The sequence below is a fragment of the Trachypithecus francoisi genome, unplaced genomic scaffold (genome assembly GCF_009764315.1).
Source record: "Trachypithecus francoisi isolate TF-2019V2 unplaced genomic scaffold, Tfra_2.0 Lachesis_group9, whole genome shotgun sequence".
NCBI classification, from domain to species: domain Eukaryota; kingdom Metazoa; phylum Chordata; class Mammalia; order Primates; family Cercopithecidae; genus Trachypithecus; species Trachypithecus francoisi.
The window spans coordinates 30,239,897-30,260,874 of NW_022681474.1; the positions used below are offsets into that span (position 1 = coordinate 30,239,897).

At 39.2% G+C, this 20,978-nt stretch overlaps 1 protein-coding gene across 3 annotated transcripts in view; it reads right to left on the reverse strand.

Annotated features, from left to right (window-relative positions):
- ARMC4 (armadillo repeat containing 4) overlaps positions 1 to 20,150 on the reverse strand; it is a 206,319-nt gene extending 186,169 nt beyond the window's left edge. The window contains exons 1-2 of one of the 3 annotated variants that reach the window (XM_033208995.1): positions 3,856 to 4,029; positions 2,408 to 2,524 (exon numbers count right to left, since the gene is read on the reverse strand). In XM_033208995.1, coding sequence (XP_033064886.1) covers positions 2,408 to 2,419 — 12 coding nt within the window. In that variant the 5' untranslated portion in view covers positions 2,420 to 2,524; positions 3,856 to 4,029. Of the gene's footprint in view, positions 1 to 2,407; positions 2,743 to 3,855; positions 4,030 to 20,053 lie in introns of those variants that run through there. The other 2 variants (XM_033208997.1, XM_033208996.1) reach the window with 2 other exon arrangements.
- Between the last annotated feature and the right edge of the window lie 828 nt (positions 20,151 to 20,978).

Below are 20,978 nucleotides of genomic sequence, written 5' to 3' on the forward strand. Positions count from 1 at the left end.
GCCTGTGAACCCAGCTACTCAGGAGCCTAAGGCGCAAGAATCACCTGAACCCAGGAGGAGAGGTGAAGGTTGCAGTGCGCCAAAATCACAACACTGCACTCCAGCCTGGGTGACAGAGTGAAACTCCATCTCAAAAAAAAAAAAAAAAATCAGGAATCAGACAAGGATGCCTGCTGTTACCACTCTTATTCAACATAGTCCAGGAAGTCCTAGCCACAGTAATAAGTAAAGAAAAAGAAATTGTAAAAGCGTCTAAATCGGAAAGGAAGAAGTAAAACTATCTGTATGCAGATGGCATGATCTTGTATGCAGAAAAACCTAAGATACACACACACAAACACACACACACAGAGTTAAATGAATTCAGTGAAGTTGTGAAATTCAATCTTGACTTTAACACTCAAAAATTAGATCTGATTTGATCACTCAAAAGTTGCATTGCTACACACTAGCAGTGAATAATCAAAAATAAAATTTAGAAAATAATTTCATTTACAGTAGCATCAAAAATAAAATGTTAATGAGTAAATATAACAAAGGAGAAAAACTTGTACACTGAAAACTTCTAAACATTGCTGAAAGTCATTAAATATACAACTAAATGGAAAGATATCTCCTGTTCATAAACTGGAGGACTTAATATGGTTAAGATGGCAATACTATTTAAAGCAATTCATAAATTCAATGAAATCTCTATCAAAATCCCAATGACACTTTTTGCAGAAATGTAAAACCAAGCCTAAAATTCATATAGAGTGTCAAGGAAAACCAAATAGCCAAAACAGTATTAAAAAACAGGAACAAAGTTTGAGGACTCACACTTCCTGATGTCAAAACTACTATAACTATAGTAATCAAACCAGTGTGATACTGACATAAAGAAAGACATACAGACCAATGGAATAGAATTAAAAGTCCCCAAGTAAACTCTTCCATCTATGATCAATTGATTTTCAACAAGAATGCTAAGACCACCCAAAGGAGAAAGAACAATCTCTTCAACGAATGGTGCTGGGAAAACTGAATATCCATATGCAAAAGAATGAAATTGGACCCTAAATTTCATTAGTCTCCAAATGGACACAAATCAACTCAAAAGAGATCAAGGGCCTAAATTTAAGAGCTAAAACTATACAATCCTTAGAGGAAAAACAGGGGCAAATTTTTCATGACCTTGGATTTGGCAATGATTTCTTAAATATGACTTCAAAAGCACAGGCAACATAAGAAAAAAGAGGCAAATTAGGCTTCATCAAAAGTAAAAATGTTTCTGCATCAAAGGACACTATCAAGAAAGTTAAAAGGCAATCTGCATAACAAGAGAAAAATTTGCAAACCTTGTATCTGATAAGGGGTTAATATCGGGTGTATACAAAAACTACAACAACAAAAAGATTCAACTTAAAATATAAGCTAAGGACTCAAGCAGACATTTCTTCAAAGAAGATATACAAATAACCAACAAATACATGAAAATATGGTTGACATCACTAATCGTTATGGAAATGCAAATCAAATTCCTAATGACACTGACTATTTGTAATTATATTTGTAATTATATTTGTAATTATATTTGTAAATATATGATGTTTGTAATTAAAAAACAACCTAGAAAATAAGAAGTGTTAACAAGGATGTGAAGAAAGTGGAATCTTTGGATAATGCTGGTGAGAATGAAATCGGTGTGGCCCCGTGGAAAACACGTTGGCAGTTCCTCCAAAAGTTAAATACAGAATTGCCATATGACCCAGAAATTCCACTTTTAGGAAAAGAGCCAAAAGAATTGAAAATAGTAACTCAACAGATACCCGTACACCAATATTCATAGCAGCATATTAACCATACCTGAAAGGTGGAAACAACCCAAATGTCCGTCAATGATGAATGCATAAACCAAATATGGTCTACACATAAACAAAATATTATTCTACCATGAAAGAATGAAATTATCATACATGCTATAGCATGGATTAGCCTTGAAAACACTGTGCTAAGCGAAAGAAGCCAGACACAAAAGGACAAATATTATATCATTCCAGTGACAATAAATATCTAAAATAAGCAAACTGATAGAAATAGCAGATCAGAGTTAACCAGGAAGTCAGGAAAGAAGGAATGGGGAATTACTACTTAATGGGTGTAGAGTTTAAGCTGGAGAGATGAAAAAGACTTGGAAATTGACAATAGTGATATTTGTACAACATTGTGAATGTAATTAATGGCACTGAACCCTGAACAATGATACTACATTTACAATATTTTTATGTTACGTTATATTGTAAAAAAAAAAACACTAATAACAAAAAGTGTCCAAAAATAGGCAAAGTTACTATTTTCCTTGTACCATAGAAAGTTGTAGTTTAGTAACATAATGCTATGAAAGCTCAAAAGAAACCATAAAACTTACCTGTTTAAACATATTTTCTGAAAATTTTGGTGATTTTTCTCTTAAAAATGTGACAAGGTCTTTATAAATTGAACTTTTTCTCTCATAATTAACGTCCCCTTCATCATCTGTTTTGCCCTTTGGGAAAAAACAAGTTTCGTTCTACATTTAACATAAGAACAATTATAAGATCCTGATCAGTACATCACAAGCTAAGCACACGTATTGTTTTCATCTCTGAAGGATCTATATGGTAGCCTTTATACATGAAATGTATAGGCAAAATCCTTCCCCCTTAATTTAATGTTATCTACTTTTCCATTCATTCACTCATTCCTTCCTTCATTCAATTGTTCAATCATTCAGCAAGGCTTTACTGAGTACCTCCTGTATGCATGTAAGGCACTCTGCTATTGAGCAGAGAAGTGAGAGCTTCCTTCTCTCCGCTCTCCTCTACTCTGAAAATGCATTATGACCTCACGAGCCTTAGCTGACGATGTCATAAAAGTCTTCAAGGTTAGAATTTAACTATGGAAAAGCCTATGTTTCTGCTTGTCACACTCTGTTCTTCTGTGGCATGGCTGCTATAGGCTTATTTTCTAGATCTCTATGTAACAATCTGTCCACACACCCATGTGCTCTTTCTCTTCTTGTCTCTTTCCTTCCATATTTTCCTTTTCTTCCCTACCTCTGTTGTTCTTCCATAACAGAATATATATGTACACACACATCACATAACTGTATATATATAAATACATATAACTGCAGTGTGTTATATATAACTGTACACAAAAGCATTTCTATACATATGACTAGTGTGTTTTAAATTTTGTTGTAATTATTGAGTAGCTTTATCGTCCTCATCTTTCACTTTTTTAAAACTTAAAGGGTACTTAGATATCTCCATGCCAAATAAGTTATATGTATGTAGATCAATAATAATCTCTGATAGAAATAAAGACTCCCTGCCCCCCTCCAGACGGTCAAAGAAAATCATTCCTTCTTTTGTCCCTTTATTCCTAATTAGAGATTTTGTTTTTCTAAAATATCATGACAAATCAAAGCAAAATCTTATTTGTCTACTTCCTCTTTGTAGAAACAAGCTCAGTGTCATGCTAACAAGAAAAGCACCAAAAGGCATGTCAGAAAGATGATTACAGGTAATCAGAAAGGAGGCTCCAGCATTTTGGTACCAACCGAAGCCAACATGTAACAACCCTCCAGGCAGTCCCCTGTGATGGCTGGGTCCCCATTAAGGACTTGGGTCCTCATTATAGAATTTTGTTTCTAAGTTCCAAATTTATGTTGAAGATACTGAGGGCAGGATGTTGCAGAGGTGAAAGCTAAGCTCCTTCCAGGTGGTTCTGTGAATAGGGATGAGACTAAAAGTGTTTTAATCCAGAACACTGTGTGCTGTTTATCACTCAGCTCAAAGCCCAGTCACCCAGCCTCTACTTTGTGCTACTCACGCGGGAGTCTGCAATGTCGTATTTCTCCTTTGCCAGGCTAGGTTAGGCTCCGTCATTAGAATCAGCTAAAGGAAGACTGAAAGGCTGGGAGAGGGAGGAGGGACCTGCTGCTTCCTGCTGGCCCACTGGCCCTGTTAGAGTCACCCCAGCAACGGCCCTTCCTTCCACGCAGTGGCAGTTGCTTCCAGTAGCAACAGTTGGTTCCAGTTTCCAGGTTTGTTTATTTTTCACAGTCCCAGAAACAGGCTCACCACACCCCCTGGGAAATATCACTATCAGCCATCCAGTGCTCCACTTTCACAGGTCCGGGTCCCAGCTCTGCCAGCTCTACAAGGATCCTCTTCCCGAGGTACAAGCATTAACTGGGCAGTGCCCACTCGCCAGAGATCTGCAGCCCTGCCTCATGGAGATGGTCTGAACTCTGTGGGGACCAGCACAGCCTGGAAGTGGACCCTCCCCAGCGGTCTGGGTCCCAGCTTAATGGGGCACTGTCTCCAACCTTCTACGTTTAGATAAGCCCCTCTCTTTCCCTCTGTCCCTAAGAGTAATGCACAACTCTTAGGATGCAAGCTGCAGTTAGGACATCTGTATTATCTCAGTGTTCCTTTTTTGACCTTTCTATCCTTTGGTTGCTGTGTAACAAATCAGTGAAGTGATTATGTTAAAGACATTTATAAAGTGGAATGGGTCACTTTGAAGCCCATTTCTTATCAGATTGGCTTAATGACCTGCAGTGGAGAATAAGAGAGCTTATTCTGAAGCTACTTTGGATTTGCCCAGCAAGCATATATCAAAGGAACCTGCTTCTATCCTACAGAACAGTAATTCATTCTCTGTGGTCATTGGGACACACCCTTGAGACATCTACAGCTACCAGCCAAAGTCCACTGGTTTTAGTTATGTTTTTAAAAATGTACTTACACCATTTAAAAATACTCCTCCTGCACTGCAAGTAATGCACAGAGTCTCACCATCGTGAGGTTTCACCAGCACATAACAAATTTCCCCGTGAGTTTGTCTCCATGGTGGGGCTCGACATCCATTTGAAAATTCATAATCTGAAATCAATCATCAAGCAATTAACAGTTCTTTAACCTGGAGTTTGGTAAAAAGTGTGGGCTTCCACAAAATAAATATTGTGGAAATTTTCAGCTTTCCCCTTCTTAAACCTTCTCTTGTATTGTAGACATTGAAAGCATTATGCAAATGTAATTATGAAAACGTAAATAACATAAAATGAGCCTCAGAAAACATCAAACCTGAGGTATATTCAATAGATTCCAAGACTGTTTGGTCTCCTTTTCCTGAGAAACGTTTGAGCAGTTCTATATTCTTCTTCACCGCCACAGGACTTAAACTTATTTCTCTGAAATAAATGTTTAAAATGTCAGCTTAAATACTTTAAACAGAATCTAGGAAACACATGAACACATTTCATTGTATCAGGAGAAATATCTTTTTTGTAATTAAAACTGCAGTTAATTTTAGCCATGCCATAATTTTATAACAGCACTGTCAACACATCAAGTAATCAGTGATTCATGTTTAATGCAACATTAAATATACTCCACTAAATATTCACTTTATTTCATGCTGATAATATTCTAATACTAAAAATATTAGAAAATGAACATGCTTTGGACTATACAAACTCTACATGATATCTGCATTATAATTTAATAATTTGTGCAATAGTCTTGAGAGCCTTTGAAAATAACAAGGCCACCTAATGTCTTCAGAATTTCATGAAACCTCACCAGAATGTTTTAGCAATGTTACCTGCAATTTTTAATTTTTAGAACTGGAATAAATGAATCCGAAGAAAATTGTTTGTTCCAATAAAATGTAAAGTTAAATCCATAGCAATAACTTCCATGCTTTATTTTTTGTGTCTTTTTTTTCTAAAACTCTGAAAGCAACTTTGTAACTAATTTTTAAAGCTTCCTTTTTAATTTTTAATTTTAATATTTTATTATTTATTTATGTATCTATTTTGAGAGACAGTCTTGCTCTGTCACCCAGGCTGGAGTTCAGTGGCACAATCTTTGCTCAATACAATAGAGGTTCCTTTTTGAAAAACACTCACAAGGAAATACGTTTTAGAGAATGATTGAGAAGGTGCAGATCCAACTGCTTAAGCAGCATAGCAATCTTCATCTTAATTTCACTTTCAGGATCATCATCTCTGGTAATTTTACCAAGATTATTTAATGCAATTGAGTCTCCTTTCATTGTATTATAATCGGAGCCCAGGATTTTTACTATGGGGTCTCTGTTAGCTGCCAAAAAAAAAAAAAAGGAAGACAAATAAAAATTATCCTCTTGTCTTCTAGCACAAGAAACATTAAAACTAATAAATCCTTCAAAATCCATTCAAATGTGTTTCTTTCATTAAGCTCTTTCTAATCGACCCAATTAGAATTCATCTCTACGTCTGAGATTCCATTGCTTTTAGGAACTTTCTTCTATTTCATGAGATGCTCTAGTTTCTATTGTAATATCATCTATATATCTCCCTAATAGCACAAAGACCAAGACAGTCATTCTTTCTTTCTTTTTTAATTGGCTGTGGGGCTTTGTTCAGAATGCACATTCAATTAATATATTCAGAATTTATTTGAAGATAGAGAAATAGTGATCTCCTTAAAAGAATCATCACTAGAACTATACGGGCATGTGTATATGTGTGTGTGTAGCAGGGCTGGGTATTTATAAAGGCTTTCTTTCCAAAATAGCATGCTTTCCTAAGGCTACAGACCCCCTAGCACTCTTTTGCACCTATTCAAACTGCTTAATATTTGCAATGCCATGTGATCTTACAGCTGCAAAACACATCTAGCCATATATATATATATATATATATATATATATATGTATAATGCAATTATATATATATTAAAATTATAGTGAAAAATAAATACCAATTCATGATCAAGGCTGATAAAGATGTGAAAATTGAACCTAGAGATGCTGAAAACAGAATTTGGTTAATGTTAAAAACTAATATGGTTGAAAATGAAGGAGAAAGGGGAAAACCCTTGTTTAGAATGGAGAAATTTGAGAAAATGAAAGTATATATGCATTGAGATGAGAGTGGAGAGGAAGGCCTGTAAGACTGATTCAGAAAGCTTAACTTAAATGAAATGAAGAAAAGTACAGTGAAGGCATTAACCTTCCAATGTGGTCATGGGATATTCCACAGACTTAGGGCTGAGAAAAGGACTTCACTGGGGGAGAAGAGCAACAAAAAGGAGACCAAGGAATCAATCATTTATTGAGCATCTCAACTTAACAACCTTATGACTGTCATCACACAGAGATTTACAAAAAGACAGAGCAGGTGGATTCTGAGGAATGGCATAAACCTGACTACCAAATTGCCATGTACTACGCAACTTGGACGTGAAACTAAGGGTTATACCAAAATTCTTGCAGAAATGGCAAAAAGCAGCAAAGGATAAGTATTTAGTTAATGGATAAGTATTTAGCTATATAGAAATCTATGTATTATGTCTACCAATTAAGTTGAATTGAATGAACAATCCTTCATCTATTAACTACCTTCTTGAATTCAGCTTTACTCTTCAAGACATGATACCCTCACCTAATAAGGAGTAATAGTTAAGGCATAAAAAGAGGTTGCTGTCCTGAGGTTGGCATCTTTAAAATAAAATTAAAAAAAGACCCTCTTCCCATCTCACACAGAAATGGGCAGAATTCAAGTACCTTGTGCCAGAAACTCATTAGTCACAGAATTCCAATAAAGCAAAACACATACATTGTCACCTATGATTAGATATTTCTACTCATAAGAAACATTTACAACACAATTATAGCAGGCAACCACATTCATTTTTTGCATGTTAGATGATTAGATGATAGTGCAAACATCACATATCTTTAAGAAGAAGAAAGATATTTGTCACAGATTTGAATGACTGTAACTATTCACAGAAGGCTGTGAAGCCCACAGCAGAATATGGCTGAGAAAAGTGGAAAGGGAGGGCCGGGCGCGGTGGCTCAAGCCTGTAATCCCAGCTCTTTGGGAGGCCGAGACGGGCGGATCACGAGGTCAGGAGATCGAGACCATCCTGGCTAACATGGTGAAACCCCGTCTCTACTAAAAAATACAAAAATCTAGCCGGGCGAGGTGGCTGGCGCCTGTAGTCCCAGCTACTTGGGAGGCTGAGGCAGGAGAATGGCGTAAACCCGGGAGGCGGAGCTTGCAGTGAGCTGAGATCCGGCCACTGCACTCCAGCCCGGGCGACAGAGCGAGACTCCGTCTCAAAAAAAAAAAAAAGAAAAGTGGAAAGGGAGATGATTAAAGTCTGTCTCTGCTAAAGAAAGAGCCTATGTTCATTTGAAAGGAAATAGATTGTAATCATTCAATCTATTCCTTGGCAGTAGGCTGAGAGAGAGTGGATTCAGAGGCCGGCCCTTGTCATCTGTCTTCTCTCCTGACGCTGACCTAACAGGCTACAGCCCCCTGTGCTTTCCAGAAGCTGAGAAGGTTCTCTTTCAAACCACATGCTAAAATCAGAAACCTAGAAATTTACCAGTGGTAAGGTAACAGGCCTTTCATTTTAAAGCTGAAATTTGATAGGAGCATAATATTGCAGCCAAGGAAAATTAATAACATTTTCATGAAGTTGTACATTTGACTTTTTACCTTGTAGATTGTAGAAATTTTTTCAAGAGACTCTAACAAATGATTCTCCCACCCTTTCCCCACTTCCCCAGCAAGATTATTTCTAAAAGTTCAAATCACAGACTGGAGCATTAAGATCACCTTCAACACATGCTTGGGCTTCCTTCAACTTCGCAGTTTTGGCAATAAGTAACAAGCGTGACAGCTGCCCAAAGCTCCTAATTTTAATTTGTGGTACAGAGAGAAATAGCAAAGGCTGTCCATTTTTATCAACTTCTTCTGATTTGACTGTTGTTTCACTAAAAATAAAAATAAAAAAATGGAAAGCCTCATGCTACCTGGAGGCCAGTAGAAGTTAAATTTAAGACATGTAGACAGATTATTCCTATATCTCATTATAAAATACAGAAAATATAAATACATCTGGTTAGTAGCTCATCTATTTTCCCACTTTCTTCCACTTAAATCCTCAAACTTACCAGCAACCCTAGTGACCAATAGGATATAAGCAAGGAATATTTTTTTTTTAGCAATTTCTTGAATTCACAATTGGACTCAAATAGTCACAGTTTTTGTTTTCTAAAACGTGTTGATTTCTGGCATCTTTTTAAAAATCATTGGTTCTGCAAAACCATTCATGCTTTGGAGATTTCTAATGTTATTTTATTTATAAAATTTTTACACCACAGTAACTAGTGGTTAGAAGTTTTCTTGGCTACACTGTGTTTATGAATAAAAAAGCTATGAAAAAATAAAAAGCAAATTCAAGGCAAACTGGATCCTCTCTGTGAATTCCTTTCCCACTCTAAACTCCTTTATTTGGTTTGCCTCGGGATAACAGGCAGTTTTTCTCAACGGACTCTTTCTGATCAAAAGTTATTGAGTCTCCTAGCTTTGTGTTTCTATCCATTTTAATGATTTTTTTTCAGGTTGGCATTTAAAAAAATATTAAGATGTTTTCAAGGAAGTGATTTCTATAGATTTCTACCACTTACAACATTAACTAAACTGTCTAGGTTTTGTATTACAGGAGGCTATCTCTGATGAAACTCCTGACACCTTAACACCTGATCTAGCCTTTTTTTTTTTTTTTGAAACAGGGTATCACTCTGTCACCCAGGTTGGAGTGCAGTGGCATGATCTCGGGTCACTGCAACATCTGCCTCCTGAGCTCAAGCAATCCTCCCACCTCAGCCTCCAAGTAGCTGGAACTAGAGGTGTGCGCCACTATGCCTCACTAATTTTTGTATTTTTAGTAGACACAGGGTTACACCATGTTGACCAGGCTAGTCTTGAATTCCTGAGCTTAAGGGATCCACACACCTCAGCCTCCCAGAGTACTGGGATTACAGGCGTGAGCCACCACTGGCCTAATCTAATATATTTTGAATTGCAATGTAGATACATAGATATAAAATGTTGCTAGTTCATCAGAAAAAGTAAATCTGACTGACCCAGATTACTTATTACTGATGATCTCACTAGATTAAAAACAAGAGGATAGGAACTAAGGGAGACAGAATAATGTTCACATCCGAATCTCCAAAACCTACGAACATGTCACCTTACATGGCAAAAGGGACTTTGCATAGAAATTAAGTCAAGGATCCTGAGATGGGGAGACTATTCTGGGTATCTGGAGGGAGCCAAACATAATCACCAGGGTTCTTATAAGAGGAAGACAGGAGGGACAGAGGCAGTGACACGGATATGCTGATGGAAGCAGTGGTCAGAGTGATGTGGGGCCTTGAGCCAAGGAGCCATGAGCCAAGGAGCCATGAGCTATGAGTCATGAGCCAAGGAACATAGGGGCCTCTAGAAGTTGGAAAAGCAAAGAATAAATTCTCCTTAAGCCTCCAGAAGGAATGCAACCCTGCCAATACCTTGATTTTAGCCCTGCAGATTCATTTTAGACTTCTGACCTCTAGAACTATCAGAAAATACATTTGTGTGTGTTAAGCCATTAGATTTGTGGCAATGTGTTACAGCAGCAAAAGAGGGCTCACAGAAGGACTTGATGAGTCTGATTCTGCTGGGTGCAGATAGGAACTGCCCCTATCTCCAGCACTTCATATAGGAAATGCACATAGAAGACATTTGGTAAACATCTGTGGAATAAATGAATGAATAAAATATTTCTAGACTTGGCAATGACATGCATTGTTGACAAAATGTATATTTTCTCTAAAATTAAGCTTCTGGAATAATGTCCTTAGGACTGAAGAGATTTCTTAAAGGCCTGTTACCTAAAAGTTACTCACATCAAGGGCTGGCCACCTACACTAAGTGGATGGTGAGAGGGCGAAGTAATAGGCTGACCGAATGCCAAAGATACCAAGCTACTTAACTAGAGAGACTGAAACTTCTGGTGAGAAAGCAAAGGGTACGGGTGACATTTTTCATTGCTCCTACCAGTTGAAGCCTGTAACTTAACAGAGAAGTAAGAAATAAAATGCCAGCTACATTAACCAGTCATGGTGGCATGTGCTTGTGGTCCCAGCTACTTGGGAGGCTGAGGTGGAAGGATCACTTGAGCCTGGGAGGTGGAGGTTGCAGTGAGCCAACATCACACCACTGTACTCCAACCTGAGTGACAGAGTGAGACTCCATCTCAAAAAATAAAATAAAAATAGATTTAAAAAATAAAAAACACCAGCTATCGACAAGATTTTGAAGAGGAAGTTTCAGTTTTTAGGCTCACAGTTTCTAATACCTGAAGAATGAGCTCTTGGAAAGAAAAATGCTGCACCCACCTTGTGAATGTCAGGAAGAATGAGCTATCAAAAACTCCAGTGACCTGATGGAGACACTTTTAAACCAGAGCCATGGAAGGGTGCTAATAATTCTGTTTATACTCTACAGTAAGAAAACAGAAAAATGTCTTTTTTCTTTAATCCCCAGTATCGAGTTTAGTGTCCCTTTTTTTTAAGAGACAAGATCTTGCTCTGTCACCCAGGCTGGAGTGCAGTGGCACAGTCATAGCTCCCTGCAGCCTCAAACTCCTGGGCTCAAGGGATCCTTCTCCCTCAGCCTCCCAAGTTGATAGGACTACAGCCGCACACCACCACACCTGGCTGTTTATTTATTTATTGGTCTGTTTAATTATTATTTATTTTTTAGAGACAGGGTCTTGCTATGTTGCCTAGGCTAGCCTTCGACTCATCCTTCCATCGCCACCTCCCAAAGTGCTGGGATTACTGGCATGGGCCACAACACCTGGCCTCATTTAGTGTCTTATTACTTAATAAATGTATGTCTAAATAGTAATATAGAAAATAAGGCTATAGCTAAGAAACTAGCAGTTCTCAGAGACAAAAAATAAAGAACTCAGTAACAAAACTTATGGCCACTGACCCTACTACTGTGACTTAGAAATTTTACCAAAATGCAATAATTACTGTCTCATAAAACAATATTATTTTATAAGTTGAGTGTAACCTTAGAGATCATGTAAATTCAGCCTTTCATGACATTGATCATAAAGCTAAGGTCCAGAAATGTATGAATTGTGTGTGAATTGTGCATTCTTGCGGGGAAGAGAGCTATTGCTCAGGCGATCTGACTTCCTGTCCCAACTCCTACCAGAATATATTTTTATCTCAATGCATATATATCACTGAGATGCAGCAGAGTGAGATTTAAAACTAAAATATGACAATATTATAGCACATTTGATTCAAAATCATACTGTAGTTCTACCAGAGAAGGAAAAAAAATCACGTCACAACATTTTCACTACGTGATTCTAAGCACTTATCCAATTTATAAATTTCCCAAGCTACATTCAAATGAATCAGTGCCTCAGTTCTACGCACCACAGATGGTACTGCCATTGAGTGGCGTCATTTGTTCTTCGTTTACAGCATATTTAGGCTTCATTCTGAGGTGTTTTAGGAAGATTATTAATTTCATCCGGTCTGACAAGAACAAAAGCAATTGCAAATGATAATACAAAGAGACCTACAATTTCCATGAAATGAAAGTAGAGCTATTTGATCCCCAGCCCCCACCCCAAGAGGGAACATGGAGAGATGATGACAAATGTTATAACAGGGTGAAAACACTGGAATGATTCTAAGGAAAAGACAATCATGTAACATGAACAGGGCTATGCCCATCTATTCAATCAATAACAATCTGCACAAAAGGACAGAAGGCGGTTGATGAAACATAAAACCTTTCCAGTGTGTGACTGAAATATCAGTTTCAGTATCAGATGCTCATTAGCCTAATCAGAAAAAGGATGATCAAACTTTTATTGACTGTTGCCCACAGTGCATTTGGAATGTGCAACATCACATGAGAACTAAGGCCACAAATATAAATATATTCCCATCAATGTCTGCAGAGACTAACAAAAAAGGGGCAATTTATCTACTTTGGCAGAATTCCAGTGTAGATAAAACTTAACTTGTTTTGGAATAGGAGGCCTGAGAGGTCAACCCACAAGGAGAGGCATCCACCTTTACTTTAAAAGATCCAAGGACATTCCTATTTGGTAGAAACACATCCAGAGACTCCAAGCTCAAATCCTTCAGGATAATCTTGGTCTTACACATGGATGCCCAGACCTGAGTCCTGTCTGGAAGGAAAGTAGCTTCCCCACTTTCAATAAATGTATAAGTAGTGTACTAACAGCAGAGAAGTCAAAAGAGTGTGCTTGGTCCAAAGGGCAATGAATGAGATCATGGGGACTGTTTTGATAATAAATTATTTGGGCAATTGAGAATATTTCTGGTTGACATCACTTGTTGTCGTAGCAAACACCGAGTGGCTACAGGTTACTGAACTTTCTTTGGTTTGGGGAGTAGATCAAGGGGTATAGTCAAGATCTGAATGTTAAAGCATCTGGTATTGTCCATTATGACCAAAATCTCAGCTGTACCCTTTGCCGTCTTCAAGGTGATCTTGGTTTTCATCAGAGCCAGGCAAGCACAGTTTCCTTCAGATACAACGGCAATACCTCTCTCTACCCTTCCAACATCAAAGATATCATCAATAACGGTCAGACACAAAAAGAACGGACTGAGAAATTAGCCCAAGGAAAAGTTGCACAGTAAACGTGACAGAAGTATAAAAATCAAGGGGTAATTGTTTCAAAATGTAAAAATGTCCTTCTCAGGAGGGAACACTGTGCATAAAGACTGTATGCAGAGCTGGGCACAGCGGCTCAGGTCTGAAATGCCAGCAGTTCAGGGGGCCAAGGTAGAAGGATCTCTTGAGGCCAAAAGTACAAGAAGGGTCAGAGCAACATGGTGAGATCCTGTCTCTACAAAAAATTAGAAAAATTGACCAGGCATAGTAGTATGTGCCTATGGTCCTAGCTGCTCGAGGGGCTGAGGTGGGAGGATCCATTGAACCCAGGAGTTTGAGCTGCAGTGAGCTATGATCACACCACTGCAGTCCAGCCTGGGCAACAGAGCCAGACCCTGTCTTAAATAAATACAAACATAATTGTGTGCTGAGATATAAGAATGGAAACAAAGCAAAAAGAATCTAGACAAGAATAGAGGGGAAATAGTGATAGATTTGAGTGGTGTGTGTCACAGCCAACCTAACCAGGGGTCAGATTGTGGTCATGTTTGTGCTTGGAGCACAAAATTTGTACAGAGGCAAAGCAGTTACAATCATGATATTCTTTTCTGTCATCTGCTTTAAATGCATTTTTATTTAAAAAAATTAATTTTTTTTTTGAGATGGATTTTCTCTCTGTCGCCCAGGTTGGAGTTCTGTGGCACAATCTGGGCTCACTGCAATCTCCACCTCCCAGATTCAAGCAATTCTCCTGCCTCAGCCTCCTTGGTAGCTGGGATTATAGGAACACGCTACCACACCCAGCTAGTTTTTGTCTTTTCAGTAGAGACGGGGTTTCACCATGTTGGCTAGTCTGGTCTTGAACTCCTAATCTCTGGTGATCGGCCCACCTCGGCCTCTCAAAGTGTTGGGATTACAGGTGTGAGCCATGTGATCAGCCAAGTAGTTAATATGTTTTAAATTTGTTTTACATAGAAGACCATATTTCAAAGGTTAGGAAAAAAGCTGAACAATACAGAAATAACAAGCACTTCTGGAGAAAGTTACCACTGGCACAGTTAGAAATAAAATGCACCATTAAAAAAAAAATAAGATTTCAGGCTGGGCTTGGTGGTTCACATCTGTAATCCTAACCCTTTGGGAGGCTGAGGCAGGAGGGTTGCCTGAGCTCAGGAGTTCAAGACCAGCCTGGGCAACACAGTGAAACCCCATCTCTACTAAAATACAAAAAATTAGCCAGGCGTGGTGGCGGGCGCCTATATTCCCAGCTACTTAGGAGGCTGAGGCAGGAGAACCACTTGAATCTGAGAGGCAGAAGTTGCAGTGAGCCGACACTGCACCACTGCATTCCAGTTTGGGCGAAAGAGCGAGACCCCGTCTCCAGAAAAAATAAATAAATATGACTTCAAACAACTCAGAGAGGCCAAGCAATATAAGAATTAAAGAGCTCTTGAAATACAGTTTAAGAATGGTTTTGCTGCAGTTCTAAAAATGAAATTCTGACTTTATTATCACAAATAATCCCAAAGGGAGAAAAGGGAAAAGACATCTACAGGAAGCTTTGGCTAGCTAGGGAACTGTTTTTCATATGATTGGACTTTAAAAGTTCATATCCAAACCAAAGAAGAACAAGGTGGTAGAAAATAGAATGCCTAAAGTGCAAAACAAACTGCGACTGGCAAAAATATATGTGTGTGTGTGTGTGTGTGTGTATGTGTGTGTGTGTTAGCTTTCTTATTGTATAATTATGCTTAATGAAATAATACATTCTTATATAATTATATTTAATTGTTCACATAATTTATGCATTTTTTTGTGTGTGTATGTATTTTTTAGCCATGTTTGAATGAGATAGATTGAGAGTTCACTGTTTGAGACAGAAGTACATTTTTTTTCATCTCAGATTTGAAAGATTCTCATCTGAGGACAACAGTAATTCTTAAGAATTCTCTCCCTTATATTGAACAAAATCAAAATTCATTATTCATCACCCCTCCCCGCCGCCTCCTGCTTCTATCCCAGGAACTGATCAATTTAAATACCAGAAGAGATATCATCTACATCAGAGGCCACAAAACCAACGGCTCCTGGCATCTGGCAGGTAATACAGAAGTACCCTACACATTTATAGAAATAAAATTCAGAAGAATATGGATGACCTGGGGTGGTGGCTCATGCCTGTAATCCTAGCATTTTAGAAGGCTCCGACAGGAGAATCACTTGAGGCCAGAAATTTGAGACCACCCTGGGCAACATAGCGAGACCCTATCTCCTATATATATATATACACACACACACACACACACACACACACACACATATGGGTGGAGAGGCCAGGCATAAAGCAGCAATAAATGTTGGCAGTGTAGTGACTTGGATAATGGATACCTTGTCCAAAGAAATTTACCCACGAAAATTAAAATTGTGTTTAATTTAAAAACTTAAATTTAAAACTTAGAAAGATAATGTTTTGGCCAAGCTGAATATCCTGACTTCACCTGTGTATCTCTGGTTCACAATCCCTGGTTTAGAGGGCTTGTGAGGTTCAGAGAGGTTAGGTGACTTACCCCCATACCTGGAACCAATTGATAAAAATATGTACAAAGAAGATATCAAATCCTAGAAGCAAGTGACTGGCTTACCTGACAACATAACCTGATTCAAATGCTGAGGGCGCCAAACTTGTGTTCCACTCAAGTGGTTCCGCAAAAACAAATTTTGCCTCTTGAGGATGTTTATAGATAAAACTCTCCACAAACATAATAATTTCTTTCAATATCGCTTCATTTAGAGGGGTGATTTCGAGGGTTCTAGTTCCATGCCCAGCAGCAGTCCACTGCGCCGATTTTGTCAGAGCCACACCCATGGGATCCGCCAGTGCTCAGACCTGAGCTTAGCACATGCACTACATCAGAGTAGAAAGAGAAAGAGACAATAGCATCCACCTTGGAACATTTTTCATTCTCAAGACTTTAAACTAGTACTCCCCATCCCACATTCTGCTTATTAATCTTGGAAGATTGACTTTTTAAAATTATCTAATTGCTCTTCAGTTCAATGAAGTAGCAAACCAGCACTAGGTAAAATTGACTAGTATTTAAGAAATTTCCAGTATTTTCCCTGAAATTAATAACTTCTTTCTAATTTCCCTGGGGCCTAAGAGAGAGGATTCAAACAGATCCTAAAACCCAAACAGAAAACTCCAAGAGTGGAAAACAAAGAAGTGGAAGAGGTTAGTATTAAGGGCTTTTGTTCACAGCTCTGTTGGGAGCCAGCAGTTTCAGGGACAAACGCTCCTGTGAGCCAGGACACACACTGTTTAGAATTATACTGTCAAACTGAATACTGTTACCCCGACTTTCTTATAGTGATAATATCTGCATCATCACAATGATGACTGAAGAACATGATTCTGATAGCTCCGGGTTCCCCAAGTGCCTTCTGAGTTAAAGAAATACAATAAGAACAGTATTGTGAAATATAATTTTTTTCTTAAAATTGATATAGGACACATTGATCCTATTACCAGAATATCTGGACAATCCAAATACTATTTTCCCTGCCTGTATATCCTGCCCATAATGACATTTTACTGTAATTCACAACCTTCTTAAGAGTTAATGTGAGAGATGTAGGAATAAGTGAAAGTCTTTCAGACTTTTTATCTGAATTAGTTATCGGAAGAGTCTAGCAGTAAAATTTAAAACAAATTCAAGTGAGACAAATTTCACACTGGCTAAATAGAAATTAGTCTGTAAAAGAAGATCTTTTAAAAAGTAACAATATCTGTAACATTAAATAAAAGCCAAGTTAGAAAGCAAGTTCTGACTTCATAATGAACACTGAAGGCTTTTTTGGCAGACAATCTATACTCGTCTCTTTTCTCATTTGTAATAACACTTACTGATAAAATCTTTCTTCCAGAATATTAGAAGAATGGTTATACAGTTAAATATAGAAAAAAATTAGCTTTTTTCTCCCATCATTATTACAAAGGCTTAAAGTGCAAAGATTGGACTTGAAGATTTTACTTTCTGTACTGTATTAAATCTTAGAACTATCTATTAAATTCAATCACAGAAGATCATTGGATCACAACAGGACAGTACTTCCTGCTGATAAAGAGTATAGAAATATTATAGAGATGTGTAGTTATCAACATGATAGGAAAGGGGGCATTATCGGCCTTTAGTGTTGAGGACGGACAATGTAAAATATCCTTCTGTGCAAGACAGTACGTCAGAAGGAAGAATTCTGCTGTAACCTCCAGGCATCTGGTAAGTGAAAAACTTCAGCTAAGCACTACCTGAGCCTAGAATTTTTCTGCACTTCGCAAAAATTGCGGAGTATTTTGTCACAGTTTTAATACACCCTGAATTTTCCAGAATTGTAGCTATCATAAATGAAAGGAAGGTTGTACATATTTTGTTTTACATGGAATTTTACCAAGAGCTCAGCATTTTGGAAAATGACACCATTGATGGCAATGTTATTTGAGAAATTTAAGTTGCATGGCGTGTCTGTATCAGTCTGCATTTGGGGCTGCTGTGTTCAGTCATTCTGTGTAAGGCTGGACATCTGACTACTTCCTTACATATTCTAGTGTAGTGGTACTTGAGTGTTTACATGCCGGTATTTTCTTACAATTATTTTCTTTCATTTTATAGTTAGCATGCTACCAATATTTAAAACTACATTCAATATGTAAGATTATAATCTACGATCTTGATTTCAGGATAGCAAAGCAGCATTACAACATATTTGTTTTAAAACCCAAGTACTGGATCAGATAGGTTTGAGAACAACTGATCCAGACATATATACCAAAGTGTTCATGAAATAAAGCATAGAAGTTAGTGCACGAGTTTGTTCTGGGCGTTTGTCTTAGTATTCCAGCATTTTGTTTCAATTGCTAACCGATGAGACATGCTTTAGATTTAAACACATAAATATGTCCTGATGTGTATGTGTGAGACTCTTGAGTTTCCCATTGTTGCATAAAATAAGTGCAAATCAGTGTAAAATAGTGTGAAATAAATGCAAATAGCTTTATCTTACACAGAAAGACTTAGGTGAACAGTTCTGTCTGTCTTTAATCTCAAGCATAACATTTGTTTTGGTAATCTTATAAAGACTGCTTCTTGCACATTTTTAAAGAAAAAATGTGAAATTAAATAGATTATGTAACGCTATGGTAGTCAACATACCATATAGCAACTTCTTGAAGGACCCTTCGCACAGAATTAAGAAATGCAAAATCATTATTTTCGTCAAGATAAATTTTGACAGAAATGGAACATTTGAATCTATTCAAATCGTATTTCCAAGTCTAGTGAACCGTAGCAGTACACAAGTTTTATTCAAGAAGGTTGGTCAGCTTAAGAAAACCTCAGGGTGGCCTATGACAATCCAGAAGGCAAGTTCAATGTTATTAGCAAATAAATAAATTAATTAATTAATTAAATAAATAAATGGTGTTCAAAAATGGTCAGTATAACTCAAAACTGAGATTTTAAAATTAAGACCAGTTGCTCCCCAGTTTCTACCCTTTGCCAAGCTCTTTTGGCTTAAGAACCATAGTTAAAATAAATCCATGTAAATACACAGCACATACCTTTGAAGTAAAGAAAGTAAGTTTAAAGATTAAAAGGGAAAAAGTTTTGGTTACGTGTTTACATAAACTGGAATGTTTACATAAACTGGGAATCTCTTTATCCAATGGATACCATAGATTGTTTTTCTTTCTAAGGGTCAATTTCAAGCTTCCAGCATCATTAGTGAAATAAAACCCATTCGGGAATCACGTCATTAAGACTTAAACAGAAGCACAACCGAATTCTTTAGGGGGCTATGGAAAGGCAGCCATCAGCTCTGAGATCTGTGAATGTGGTTGGTAACATCCACCGGGAGTCCGCGCACACACGGCTTTCCAAGAATGCAGAAGTTATTCAGTGAGACCTGCAGAAAATCGAACTTTCAGAACTGGCATGAACAGGGCCCTAAATAAAACTAAAGCTAAGCCTAGTGTGGGATGACGGCCCCCAGTAGACTCTTTACAAGAAGTGGGCGTCAGAGCTGGGACCCTAAGTTTCCAGGGATGGATTCACTAAGGGGACGAGGAGGGAAGGGACGGCGAAGACCATGGTGGGAGAGGGAGGCCGAGCCGCAAGGCCGGAGGAGAGAGACGGGCTGGGGGAAGGAGAGGCAGGGAAGCGGCGGGAGAAGTGGAGAGCGGATCCGGGAGGTGAAGGGGTCGGGGTAGTGCAGAGCGGGGCACGAGGACAGAGGAGCAGACGGTCCTCAACCTAGGGCGGAGGCAGGGTCTCGCGGGGAGGAAGGTGCGAGATGGGCCTGGGAGAGAGAAAGAAAGGGGGCGGGTCTTGGTCCCCAAGAGGGAAAGGGGAGCAGGCGAGAGCAGCAGCGGCGGGGCCAGAGAGCTGCCTCGGTTTCCCGATCCTTGCGGCCTGCTGCAGAGCCCCCGCGGGGGTGGGCGTGGAGACCCCCAGCCGCACTCACCTGCAGCGCCCTGCCCCGCCGCAGTCGGCGCCCGCCTGTTGCTAGGACGCGCGCGGGTCAACACTGCGCGCCCGGGCGCAGCGCACGGCTGCGCCCTTGTCGGAGGCCTCCAGTGCCGGTGCCCTCCGCCGGGCGCCGCCGCCGCCTTCCGCTCCCAATCTCACCCGGCCGCAGTCGCAGCCCAGTCCGTCACCCAGTCCCGGGACTTCCGCGCATCCAAGGTTCCCGCGGACCCGCTGCACCGAATACCCGCGCCAGAGATACTCTGCGCCCGCGCTGGGTTCCCCCCGCCCCGGCCACCTGCTGCTTTCCGCTCGGCCCCCCACCCCCCGGGAAACACTTTTGTTCAACTCTGCATCTCCCTTTCTCAAACACTTTTATGCAACTCCCGGTATGCATCCCAACTCACTACACGCAGTGGGAAAGGTTGACTTTGACGGAGGTCGTGAGCAGTTGCGGGGTCGGGGGCAAGTTAGCAGAAACTTAAAATGAAGCAGAAAGGAAACAGAAAATAATTCCCTAGAAACCCCTTTTTACATTTGTCCACAGGCTTCCAGACAAGTGCACTGTATGTACCTGAAATCTTCACTGAGTACCCTCAAGTAGCATAGGGCCTCTCGTAGGATATTTGAGGCTTACATGTTTCTCTCCAGAAAACGAATATGTTAGAATACTCTGATACTCACCGGGAAAGCAGAAAGCGCTCTTCAATAGGGCAGATGATCGGAGTGAAAGGAAAACATGTCCTCTATCTCTTTCTTTAAATGGCTTTTACCTTTGTACGTTTTGAACCCACCTCTAGACACCATACCAGCAACAGTCCCAACTGGAACACCAGTGAGGGACAAGGGAGTAGGACTATTGGCGGGCGGTGGGGTAGGGGGGTGAGGAGAAGAATGCACTATCTTGGGGTGGGGGGACACGG